This window comes from Nanorana parkeri, unplaced genomic scaffold (genome assembly GCF_000935625.1).
Source record: "Nanorana parkeri isolate BGI_ZX_2015 unplaced genomic scaffold, ASM93562v1 scaffold295, whole genome shotgun sequence".
In the NCBI taxonomy this organism is placed as follows: domain Eukaryota; kingdom Metazoa; phylum Chordata; class Amphibia; order Anura; family Dicroglossidae; genus Nanorana; species Nanorana parkeri.
The window spans coordinates 398,158-411,968 of NW_017306563.1; the positions used below are offsets into that span (position 1 = coordinate 398,158).

General features: G+C 44.8%; 1 protein-coding gene across 1 annotated transcript in view; it reads left to right on the forward strand.

Annotated features, from left to right (window-relative positions):
* Positions 1-13,604, forward strand: part of DLGAP4 (DLG associated protein 4) — a 93,815-nt gene extending 80,211 nt beyond the window's left edge. Inside the window, exons 11-12 of the mRNA XM_018557662.1 lie at positions 10,857-11,009; positions 13,351-13,604. Coding sequence (XP_018413164.1) covers positions 10,857-11,009; positions 13,351-13,575 — 378 coding nt within the window. The 3' untranslated portion in view covers positions 13,576-13,604. The remainder of the gene's footprint in view (positions 1-10,856; positions 11,010-13,350) is intronic.
* Positions 13,605-13,811: the final 207 nt, after the last annotated feature.

Genomic DNA, 13,811 nt, shown 5'->3' on the forward strand with positions numbered 1-13,811 from the left:
GGTGGCAGCGAGATTATGAGATTTGTATGAGGCTGTGGATGAAGTTCCGGGAGGAAAGCTTATAGTCACTTAGAGGATTTACATTTTTAATAGATGAATATTATGTGGATCAGCGCTGTGAATTTTGCATGGACGGCGGACGTGCTGGTTATGTTTGAGGAAGTTACGGCTTTTATTTTGTATTAGTAACTAGTTTTGAGGAGGTTGGAAGCCACAGGTCCAGGAGCTGCAGGTGTCCAGTAAAGTTTAAAGAAGGAAAGGCAATACACCCAGCCAGCTTGCAAATGTTGTTGCCTCCTTCCTGTTCTTTTCTCTCCTGAAATAGATCGTAATGATTATACCAGGTTTTTTTCCTTTTATTTTGTCCAGTCACTTGATTGCACAGCTCCAGCTGTGCAGCTCTCTACCCCCCCCGACAACACCAGGACACTGGTGGGTCATGTCACTGCACCATTGGCAGCACTGCACCTGACAGAGCCATAGGAACTCTGTGGTCACATGACAGCTTGGACAAATAAAAAAAAAAAAAGAAAAAGGGTATTTCCATTATGATTTATTTTGTACTGTATGCCAGATAGCTAAGAACAAGGGGGAGGCAACATTTAGGGCTCTTGCACACGGGCACTGGCTCCTATACACTGCAAATGCGTGCATGTTCTTGCCGACAGAGAGCCCCAGGTGCAGTGTGCCGCCTCACATTAAAGTCAATGGGGGGATTTCACTGGAGAATACATCTGGCTGCTTAAATACCGGAAGTGGAGATTCCTCCATTCACCCTATTAACGTGGATGGGGGAATGGACTCATTACTGTCGTTTAGCTGTCTGAGCGGCCGAAATTCTAGCTGTCTATGGCCTTGACATTGTAAACCCGTTGCATACACCATCACCCATTGTCTTCAGTCTTGTGACGTGTTATACCGGGGTTTGGATTTCGATGCGTTAAGCAGTATTGTACTCCTTCCAGGTAATACATAATCCATCTGATTTTCATAAATTGAGAATGTAAACACATTAATGCAAATCAAAAGATTTTGAGTCCTCTACTGAACAGCTTATGTTACAGGTAAAAGACAGGCTGTCCGGTAAGACTGGAAATTCTGCTGTTCAGCAATGATGCTGCATACAGAGCCATGATCTGCAGGGGTGTGAGAAGCATTTCTAAGCAGTTTGAGATCCGTTTATTGGGGCAAGTATGTAGAGATCTTTAAAGAAGAAAATAAATTCTTATCCCTTGCAGTGGGGCTTAAGACATTCTCGGCTGCAGCCCAGCTCTGCGCTATCAGCATATAGCGGGTTATATGCTGAGTTTTGGGTCACAGAAGGACATTAGTAATCCTCCTGTGACCCTAAAGAGAACTATGGCCAAAAAAGGTTGGGCCATAGTTCTCTGTTAACACAATAAAATGATAGCCTGGGCACCCAGGAAATGAGGTAAATGATGCTGGATCTCATTCAGCCTGAAAAAAGACCAGAGGTGGAATAGAATGCAGAAGACAATGCATTAGTTTAGAGCAGTGGTTCCCAACCAGTGTAACCTCAGGACCCACATTTGTCCTTGGTCATTAATCCATGACTGAAGGTGGTACTGCGCGTTCCGGTGCGGGCAATCGAACTGTGGGTGGAAGGCGCGTTTGGAGTGCCATTCAAATGAATGGCAATGTAATACATCTCCCACACCAGAAATCGCAGTAGGTGCGATTTTACGTGGTACTGTGTTAATCGCATGGGACCGTGCGCTTAACGCACTGTAATAGTGTGAATGGGCCCTCAAAAACACTGACAGACACACACAATAATTGATTATACAGTATTTCGTCATTAGAAACAATCATGGTCTCTTCAAGTTAGATTGTAAGTTTCCTTCACATTACAATTCACATTCACACTGACCAAGCGCAACTTGCTTGCCATAAGAGAGACACACACAATCGCATACACACTCCAAAAAAGTTTTGTTTTTTTTAACCTTTTTAAAGGTCCACCAAGTCTCCCTATCTTACGAGAACTGGAGTGGATTCTCAGCCTGTGGTCCAGTGTGGGCTACTCCGCTGTGATGGAGCTCCATCCATATGTGCATTGCTGATACAGCTCCCTTGCGGACCCTGTAGAGGTGCCGGGAGCCAGAATGTGACATCACTCCGGTCCAGGCACCTCTACAAGACATGTGAGGGAGCTGTAAGCTATGCACGTATGGATGGACCTCCCTCGCAGCCATAACTCCATCCCATCCCACCTCAAGCTGACACTTGGCACCGGGCAGCATATTTTGAATGGCTGCTTGGTGTGAGAACTAACAGTGCCATGCTAGTGGGAGGCTGAGGAGCCTCTCACCTAGAAAAGTGGAAGGCATGCGGTGACCCACTGAACATGAGGTTGCGACCCACTTTTGGGTCACGACCCACCAGTTGAACCCAACAATTAAAATCTTTCTTTCTTACATGGGTAGTAGGGGAAAATTATGGGAAGGGGTAGAACAGCCTAATACTTGGGCTTTAAAGTTGAACTCCAGGGTAAGTGTATATTGCCTAAATACAAGAGTCATGTGTACTCTTCCCCATCCTTGGTTTATTTCTCTATATCAGTACAGTAATCGAACTTCCTGTAATAAAGACCGGTCACTGTTTCTCTATCATTGTGCAGAGTGAATGGTCTTGAATCCGCCCCCTCCTGTAGTTTTCTGCATTCAGCATGTAGTGGGTGGGGCCTGCTGGACCCCTCCTACACCTCTGCTGTGTGCACAGATTATTGGGCAGCCTAGTAATGGTGTCACTACTAATTTTACAAAACGTCTGGGTCCGCTATGGCATTCGGAGCACACAAAGCGCATTTATATCCTTTGTGGCTATTGAGGAAGATATCTCAATGAAATGTTTTTGTGGCCGGAGTTCAGGGTTGAAATCCAGACAGGCCTCCTGACAAAAAGATGTCTGCTGCTATGATACAAAAGCCCAGAAATGAAGGAATGAATATGGTATGCATATGTAGGAGGTGATATTGTCTCGCCCACAGAAAGACATAACCTATTCTTTGCCGGCATCCAAAGACATTACCGACTTTTGCTGTGTTCCTTTGTCCGTGCCGATCTGTTTCTTTAGAGGACTGGTCAAAAAAATGTCTTAACCCTTGCAGTGCTCTTTTTGTCTTGGTGCGAAAATGAAAGAAAGTTATACTCACCGGATCCTAGGAGCTGGCTCTTACAGCGGTCTTTCCACCCTCACTTTCCCTCCACTGCTGTAGTCTAAACTAAAGCAGCGTTTCTCAACCTTTTTTCAGTCATGGCACCCATTAAAAGTTTGCAAAATCTCAAGGCAACCCAATCTAAAATGTACATTTAAAGAACGACGCATGGTTCCTACAAAATCTATACCAGACCCTTATCCTAGATAGTGGTCTGGTATGGATTTTAAGGGGGCCCCCACGCGAAAGCATGTAAAAGTGTGATTCCCCCTTCACATCAGAGTTCTTCTGGATAAGGAGACACCTTTGAATCAAAGCCCCCCTTTCACATCAGAGCCCCCCTTTCACATCTGGAGCTCCCTCCCCCTGTTTTCACATGTCATCCTGTCTCATACTAGGAGCCCCATATCAGAAGCTCCCCTTCACATCAGGAGTCCTCATTACATCAGGACCCCCCCCCTTCCATATCAGGAGCCCCTATGTTCAGTCCTAGGTTCCTCGTTTAATCTACTACTCCTACTAGAGTCCTACTATCACATGGAAACCCCTGAGGAAGCCAGAAGGCACCCCAGGGTGGCACAGTACCCTGGTTGAGAAAGGCTCTTCTAAGGTCTTGTGATAGTTTACATCCAATACACTGTGTAGGGAGTGCTCCCTCCCCTGGACTTAAACAGCCAGCAGGGTGATTATAACTTTTTTTTATTTTAGACCCTAGAAAAAAATGAGCTCTTAACCCATGCATAGCCACACTGCAAGGGTTAAGAACATTTTCCCTGGAGTTCTCCTTTAAGTGGCCATTGTGATTAAAGGGTCCTCTTTTTGGGGGGGTGGGGGGGATTTGGTTTCTGTACTGGCCTATGGTGTTTTCTTTTGATAAAGACATGGCAATGTAAGAATTCTAAACCTTGCACCCAGAGAGCTCATGTTTTTAGGGGACATTGTATGTGGCACAATGGCTGTCAAGAACTGTGCCGGTGGTATGGGTCATGTACAGTGCACAGAAGTCGAGGCGCTTAATAGCCTGTCATTGTGAATACTCGCATTCCTCACAAAAGCATTCACGTGGCGTTTCCAATGTATTTATGTATGAGCTTCTAATCCCCTCAGAGCACATTTTTCTATTACATTTCCAGGGAGGAAGAAGCTCGACGGCACAGAGGTTCTATATGCAATCGTTCCTAAAATCATTTTTTTTTTTTATATGTGTTGCTGTTGTTGCAGTGTAATGAAGTATAACAAGTATGCATCAGTAGGTCATCAGTCTCCTACAATAGGAATTCCTGAACTTCCTGCAGACCTTGGGGGAAATACAATGCAGGGTCCACGCATATTGCCCGGGCCCCCTCCTACTTTACAGATCACTTACTCTCAGTAGGTGTAAGATGTACCTGAATAAAATTACACTTCCCTTACCCCTGTCTTTTGCATCGCTGGGTGTGACATCACCATCTTTCCGGGAGGATTCCTGGGGAATGCTGAGCAGGCAAAATATTGTAAGAAGACACTCAAAGGCTAAGTTTACTTTTCTGACCATATTTCATGTTACACCCATATAAAGGGAAAGATGGAACAAGAAATTTGTGTCAACCAATCAGGATCCTTGTTTAATTTGGCAGCAATGGAAGTTGGAAGCTGATAGCTTGCTATGGGCATCAATACATTTTCTTGTCTTTTTTTTTTTCCTATTTTCAGCAGTCTCCTTGTCTTAAGAGCTGCCTATTCGTTAGATTACATAAAATGGCTCTGGTTAAGCATTTTTTTTAAATAATTTTGACCACTAACGTAACCATGATTATTTCATACTGCTGACATGCCCCCAATTGGTTGAGTGTGAATTTTAATGATGGGTCTGTTTTAAATCATTGTGTGCCCTCTACTGGCTGATGCATGTCATTACACTGAACATATTCAACTACTGCCAATACACACACACACACTATATCACCAGTGGTTGACTTCTGCACTTTTGAAAATCATTGCGCTGACATCAGACAGTAAAACGAAATGGTGGTAAAAGCAGCTGTATCCTTATTATCTGGGTGGCAGTTACCCGACTGCTCACCATATATAGAAGGGGTCCTTAAATGGCAGACCGCGGTCCGGACACAAATCTAGTGGTGGTTCTGTCTGGACCGCAATTCCTGACCTGCTCTGGGTTATGGCTGGCTGACAGTGGATAAAGCATTTTCCGAGGCCAGTGTATGTACTGCCAACCATAACCCGATGCAGGCCACCTCTCCTAGGACCACTGGCTTGTACAGCTGGTTCCTAGGACCGCTGGCATCCTAGCAACCATTGACATTAGGTAGGGCCTGCCTGTCAACTACAAGTGATCTGAGTGGCTGTACAGCCTGCGATCATAAAGCTCCATAGTGAAAGAAAAACTTAAGGGGAAAAAAGGTGATTAAAAAGTGAAAATTAATAAAATAAATACAACATTAAAAAAGGTGATAAAATAGTAAAAAGAAATAATAATAATAATAAAATAAATAATTTTTTTTAAAAGGGTGATTATAAAAAAAAATTAAGAAATTTCAAACAAACCTTGGCGCCCCCGCCATCTGATTTTAAATGAGCAAATTAATTAATTTGAATTAACAGAAGTAAAACAGTGCAATGCACCGGGATCGGCACATCAGCACTGTGCCTGGGAACACACACTAGCAGCTGTTAGTTGTAGTGCAGCTGCTGGTGTGAATGCAGCCTACATGGCCATTCTGTCTGTACTGTGATCTGGACCTCTGCTGAATGGAAATTTTACTTACTGGACCTCCTTTAATTTTTTTCCCCCTTATGTCTGGAATAGAGAACAACTGCTGTAGACCAGCATCCCAATCATGTCATTATAATTTAATTGCTTTTATCATTTTTATTGCTCTATCCATCACACAAAAGCATTATTTTCGTTACCACTTTTATATTTTGTTACCTTTTTTTTTTTTCTTTTCTTTTTTTTTTTTTTCCACACCACAATCAATAATTCATTTTCCATTCACTGGGGTTGCTCCTGTACAGATCAGATGAATTTAACACTTTCAGGTTATTTCCTACATTTTTCAGTTCTATTGACTACAAAATTCAATTCATAAAGATTTCAACGCAGGTTATCGCTCCTTTTATAATACCGCTGACTTCAGGCCGGAGATAATTGTAAGGAAAGCAGGTTGCTATTCGCGTTGGTGATAAAATAACACTTTGTAAGGTAATGACTGGTGAGGCAATTAAATCTGAGCTCCGGGTTTAACAATTACCCTTTGCAGTTGAATCCTTAGTCCCGCACCGCACGCCACTATTGGCAGCTAATACTCTTGGATGCGGGTGCGTCCTTGCCGCCCTCACAATGAATGTGATGTTGTTGGAAGGCCTGCATGGACCTTTACTGCAGACTGTGCTGTTCCTTGTGAGCTTGTACTGAATAGGAAGTTTAGGGAAGTGGAGATGAGAGAGTTGGAGCTGTTTGGAAACATAATGACTGTTTGGGCAAAAAATAAAAAAAATACTTTGCTGGGCAATCTATATTTGCTTGATCCGGATTCATTATTGAAAAAAGTTTGAGAGTTTTATTAATACTTTAAGGTTCCTTGCTGCTTTCACCTGCATGAGCAAAGCAGAGGTTCACTTTGTAATGTACTAAATAAGAACTCTTGGGAATATTTTTTTCTTAACCCTTGCACTGCAAGGGTTAAGTGCTCATTTTTTCAAGGTCAAAAATAAAAAACTCACCTTATCCTCCGTGCCAGCTTGCTCTTAGACCGGTCCCTGGAGCCTCTCTCCCCCTCCGCTGCTGTGGTCTTGGGTCCTGTGAGTCATCATGTTCTATACACAAAGGACACTGAGGGACGTACCATCGCTGCAGCAGAGGAAGAGACAGGCTGGAGGGAGTGCTATCGCAGCCAGCTATCTCCAAAGATGGAGGGAGTATAATTTGTTCGACCAAAAAAGAACATTTAACCTTTTGCAGTGCAGTGGTGTCCCCACTGCAAGGGTTAGGATCAACTTTCCCCAGAGTTCTGCTTTAAGCCTGCAATGTATTATCAGATGACCTGGAAGACCAGCTATGTCGGATAACAAACTCCAGTGAACAAGTCATTTGTATCTCTCCCCCTGACTCATCCAGTGAAACTCTTTTGTGTCTATCCCTGGGAGGATTATATAAAAGCTGCACACTGAAAGCTCTAGAGGCAGACAATAAAGATGGGCTATAGCTGTACTGTGTATATCTAGTAAACATTCTGCAAGAACGTCTTCAGCAGCAGTGCCAGGAGGAGGTGATACACCGAGGGTGAATATGGAACCGCCAGGACATTTTGAGGACATTTAGCACCCACGGCACATTCATCCGCATGAGACACCGGCTAAATGAGTGGGGTCGTCTGAACTGGGCAGCTGATGTCACTTGGCTTGCGGGGAAGTACATGTTGGAGCGTGCCTACGATGTTATTTTGGGATTTATCTTGATACTGGGGAGGAACGCACCAAATAAAATCAGATGTAGGTCAGAAAGTGTTCGGGTAATGGCAAGCAATTGAAGCCTTTACTTTTCCTATGAAATTAAAAGGCAAGGCTCAATTTTAAAACAAGACGCAACTTTATATATATCCTGTATAATAATAATAACTAGGGATGCACCAATACCGTTTTTTTGGTATCAAATACGAGTACCAATATATCTTTTTTTTTTTTTTTAAACCGTATACTGGTACCTGGAAGTCCCATTAAGGAAGCCGGGGCGGCGTGTAATGACTCGCCGCCCGGCTTCCTGATTAGCCAGGAAGTGACCTCCATGTTCCCTCATCACTAGGTGACAAGGAAGCATGGAGCCGGGTTTCTGGCCAATCAGGAAGCCAGGGTGTGGGAAATGACTTGCTATTACTTGCCAATCAGGAAGCCGGGCAGTGGCGGCCTGCTTCATGCTAACTCGTCACCAAGTCATTACTCCCCCCCCACGCTTCCTAAATGGCCGCGAAGTCAGCTCCGTGGTGACAAGGGAGCATGGACCCGGCTTCCCAACCAATTAGGAAGCCAGTGTTCTATCACAGATTGTGACTAGGTTGGAATGTGTGACCGGTCACATGGTCACACATTTTAATATACTCACGCCCACTTTTTCGGCGGTGGAATATGTGACCAGCAAATGGAGAAGAATTCCAATGCCTTCTCAGCTGTTCCAGGGCAGATCGGCATCGCAGATGGTATGTGCAGGAGAACTGATATGCCCTGGAACAGCGGATCAGTCCTGAAATGTCACTTCTATCCGACATTGTGACTGCGATCTCACATTCCTCAAAGTCGGATAGAAGTGACATTTCAGGACCGATCAGCTGTTCCAGGGCAGATCATTTCTCCTGCACATACAATCTGCGCTGGAACAGCTGAGAAAGCGTTGGAATTCTTGCCGGTCACATATTCCACCGCACAAGAACTGGGTGGGATTACATTAAAATGTGTGACCGGTCACACATTCCACTGCCGAAAAACTGGGCAGGATTCAGTTAAAATGTGTGACCACGTCACCGTTCACACATTGTAACGCAGTCGCAAACTTTGATAGAACACCGGACAGCGTGTAATGACTCGCCGCCTGGCTTCCTGATACCAGAAGTTCCAGTATGGGGATAGGCATTGGGAGCATTTGTACCCGCCCCCAAATACTCGGTACCGGTGTATCCCTAATAATAATAATAATAACTGAAATTGCCGGATGTAGTAAGTTTTTATAGTGTCACCTATTTTTCCTACTAGCAGCAGCAGTTTGTAGTAATAAGCAGCTCTCTGCTACATAACACCAAATTATGTGCGTCCCTCCCTTCCAGCAGGATAATCTCTCAGTGAATGACATGCATAGGCGGAGAGACCGCACCGAGCAATAGAAATTTGAACCACCTGGCAGAGCCACGGGTATAAGATTGGTCTAATGCAACATAAAGTTTATCTAAACATAAAAACAAAAAATGTCATTTATTGCAGCTTAGTAGCCTTTAGATGAGGTGGCTGCATTTGTTTTCAGTCCTTTTGTAAATGTATTTTCACCTGATGCTCCTGCCAATAATGCACTTCCTGTCCTTGGGTGGCTACGCTCGTTCCTCCACTTTATCTATGGAGGAAGCCATGGTTGTCAGTAGACTGCTCTTCTAATTTGGACTACAACCCTTGCTTTCTTCACCTGCATTACCTAGGGAGGCATTCTTATGTAGTTCACAGAAGGTAGCACTGATAAGATGGTTTAATATCAGTGCACAGGAAGTTACAAGGACACTGGAATTGTGGTAAGATGTTATCTTTCTGTACGTGCAGCAAATACACCTAGCTTGAAAAGGAAACAAATGCGGCCACCACATCCAAGTTCTGTTAACCTGCAATATATTACATTTTTGTTCTCGGGTTTGGATAACCTTTTTATGTGAACCTCAGTAAGGCGCTGATTTATAAAGTGTTCACACAGCGTAAAGCTGTGCGAGTTCCGTTCGTAGGTCGTTACTGCCACTAGATGGAGCTGAGGAGCATATGACTTGTCTATGCTCCTCGGCTCCATCTAGTGGCAGTAACAACCTGCAAACGGCTTTCACCCAGTTATACGCTGGGTGAGCGCTTTATAAATCGGATCCTAAGTAATATATGACAACATAGTACAAGGTGCCATAGGATGCCTACACATTACATTTGTGTGCCTGGCGCACACAAAAAGAGCCCAACGGTGTGCTGTATATGTAAGTTGCCGAATTTTGATTAGATAGATAGGAATTTTGAACAGGTAAAAGGGTAGGCAGTCATTTTTTTTCCCTTTCCTTTATTTACTGAATACAACGTTATCAACAAACAATCAGCAGGTAATTTGCATCACAATAAGAGCATGACATGGTCATTAGCATCCAAATATAGAACAGCAGTGCAATTGGATTTCCTTTGCCAACACCTATCCACAAAGTACATAGTGGCATACACAGGGCAACAGCCAAGTACATATTAACCAGAAACCAAATCCAACTTTTACACTATTGAAGAGTATGAAGACCAACAGTAAATGCTGGGGAAATTCGGCATAGGGGAAGTCCAAGTCACACCTTACAGGGGGCAAGAGAGAGAAGGTAGGGGGTATAAGGATTATAGGGGGGTCATTGTAAGCAGGATAAAGGAAAAGGAGGGAGGAGGAGGCGAAAGACACCGCCCCGAGGAACCCAGGGCAACCAAAAGCTTTAAAAATGCTAGTCACAGCAAGTCCTTCCCATAGAAACAGGAAGCCAACGGGATTGTGACGCACCAGGTTGACATAATCTGCAAGTATTAGTCAGTAGTCCTGAAGACATTCCAAGGGCTCCACGCAGAATGACGTTTTTCAAGGAAGCCGTAAGGTCCTCCATAGCATGAATATTGTTAACCCTAGCGAGGGTTAGGATACTTCCCAAGACCCTTGGCTGCACTGATCAGGTGTACCGTGAGGGAGGTTTTGTATTTGGAAAGGGGCCTATTGGTGAGCTGCAAAGCAGAAATTTTTAAATATATTTTAAACAAATATAAAGTGGGTGTTCTCCTAATTTAGCTGCAAAAGTGGAAATACACTTTAACTTTCTCAATGCATTGGAATTCTGGGATCTGTGGGTGATTCTTCCCACAAGTATTCTATAAATCATCTTCTTGCAGGAAGTCATGCTCAGGTTTCTTTTTCTTTTCTTCCTTGTAGAATCCTAACTCGAACCCACGTCCCTCAGCGCAGGACCTCGCCGGCTTCTGGGACCTCCTGCAACTTTCTATAGAAGACATTAGCATGAAATTCGATGAACTCTTCCAGCTCAAGGCCAACGGCTGGGCATTGAGCGAAACCCCTGACAGAAATGTAAGTCATGGTTTGCACTGGTCTGTTTGCTGGAGTTTTTTGGCCGGGGGGTGTGGGGGGGGAATCTATCAAACAATGATGAGTAATTGTAATCCATAGAGGCCTCCACCCCATGCATTACTAATTCCATGTTTGAGAAAGAAGGCGCCATCATGTGATGAATTAGTGAGGGGAATTCACTAAGTAGGAGTAGGAGCAGCTGTGCATGCCAATCAGTCAGCTTCTCTCTTTCATTTTCAACTATGAAAGGAGAACTATGAGGTGAGGGCTTTTCACTCACCTCATAGTTCAAACCCCATAGTCCTCCTTTAAAGAACTCCAGGAGAAAATGTTATCTAAAAGAGAACTATGGGGTAAGTGTTGTTCCCCATAGTTCTCTTTATGGTCACGGGAGGACATATACTAACCTCCTTCTGTGACCCAAAGCAATCTACAGGGAGATAATCGGAAAGTGAGCGAGCGACGGTATGTGTTCGCTCACTTCCCAATCAATAGAGCCGACGTGTGACAGTTGCATTGTTGCAGGTCGGCTATAACTATGAGGATGAGTGGAAATCACTTGCCTCATAGTTCTCCTTTTAACCCCTTCATGACTGAGGCCCTTTTTTCATTTTTTGCACCCATGTTATATTCCACATTTTAGGCCTGAAAATGACTTAAAACCCCCCAACATTATATATTTTCTGAATGCCAAGACCCTATAGAATAAAATGGTGGTAGTTGCAAATTTTTATGTTGCGCAAATTTAAACAGCCCCGATGCTGGCGACGTACATTGTACGTCGTCAGTCACGAAGGGGTTAAGTTATACTCACCTGAACCTCTCAGCCGGTTGGCTGTTAGACCTGTCCCTGAAGCCTGTCTCCCCCCTCCACTCCAGCGGTCTAAGGTCCTGTGAGTCATCACGTCCAATACACTGTATATTGGATGTGGGGACGCCAAGGCACATACGATTGCTGGAGCGGAGAAGGAAACCGTCTGGAGGGAGCGCTCTACCAGCCAGCTGGCGTTATTTTTCTCCCTAGACAAAAACGAGCACTTAACCCTTGGAGTGTGGAGGTAGCCCCACTGCAAGGGTTAAGAATTTTTTCCCCCGGAGGGCTTCTTTAACTGAACAAACTGAAGAGAGAAGTGGATTGGTTTCTATGCACAGCTGCTCCAGATTCTGTCTGCCTCAGTTTCAGTAAATGTCCCCCAATGTGCCTCTGGCAGTCTCCTTTCCTCAATAGAAGCCTATTAGGATGAGATCTGGGGTCCATGCCCCCAGCTTGAGGGCTAAGGTCTGCTAGCTGAAAAGTTACGTGGCTGTCATGCTAATCTTCTGGCTGCAATACTTTCTTAGCCTTTGATGCAAAATAAGTATGTAGTTCTCTCTTTAGTTGACTTGTTTAGGTTCAGCAGAAGAGCCAGGCAGCTGGTATTTTCAGAAGGACCGCAGTGGTAGCCTATGTGTTTCTTTCATGACTAGCTATTGCCCGCTATATACTGAGAGCGCCTCAGCCGGTGTTCTATCACAGATTGTGACTGCGTTAGAATGTGTGACCGGTGACGTGATCACACATTCTAACGTAGCCACGCCCATTTTTTGCCCATTGCACTCACAAAGTCGGATAGAAGTGAGATTTCAGGACCGATCAGCTGTTCCCGGGCAGATCGGTTCTCCTGCACATACCATCTGCGATGCCGATCTGCCCTGGAACAGCGGAGAAAGCTTTGAATTCTACACCTTTTGCCGGTCACACATTTTTACCCCGGAAAAAAATGGGCGTGACTACGTTAGAATGTCACGCGGTCACACATTCTAACGCAGTCACAATCTGTGATAGAACACCGGGACAGATTCCGACAACACTGTCGAGATCCACCCAGCTGCATGAGTGACAGCGGGCTCTGCCTATCTAGAGGCAGAGCCAACTGTGCCCACCCCCTCCCCTGTCCGTTCCTCCAGTTGGCACTGGAGGATCAGAGAGGGGGTAATCCCTGTGGGGAGCCGTGACTCTCAGGGAGATGATCGGGAAGTGTGCGAGTGACGATATGTGTCGCTCACTTCCCAATCTATTGAGTCAATGTATGATAGTTTCAATGTCACACTTCGCTTCAATGTCACACTTCGCCTCTAACTATGAGCATGGGTGTAAACAGCTCACCTTATAGTTCTCCTTTAAGCTCTGAGTACTGTTACCATGGCTACAAAAAAGAGCAATTTGAAGTTTTTGGCAGTTTTTCGCCAACTAAAACTGACTCCAGATTGAAATGCAAAAAAAAGTCATTTTTCAATAGCACGCAATAACCTAAAAGTATTTATTATGATTTTTACAAGTCTCTATTTTTCCCTTGGACAGGAAGTAAAGAGGCCCCCTCCCCCAGTGCCAAAGAAGCCAGCCCGGCCCAAGCCCCCGCTGAGTCGCGACAAGACCCCAGGCCAATCCAACAGCGACAAACAACGGCAAGAAGCCCGCAAAAGGCTGATGGCAGCCAAACGAGCAGCCTCGGTGCGCCAGAATTCGGCAACCGAGAGCGCGGACAGCATCGAGATCTATGTGCCAGAGGCACAGACGCGGCTCTGAGTGATGGAGCCTCCCGCGCCAATTATGGGAAACGGAGGGCGTTGGCAGACTTAGACTTACTGACAGACTGAAGCTGGAGACAGAGCGAGGAAGGCACAAGAGCACGTTCGGTCTCGGCTGCGTTTCCTGGCAAGTGGCGCCTTTCTACGAGGAGAGCGCGCCGGGACTTTTCGACTAAATATTCTTAAAACAAAGAAGCTTTTTTTTTTTTTTTTTTTTTTTTTTATTGTTTTGGT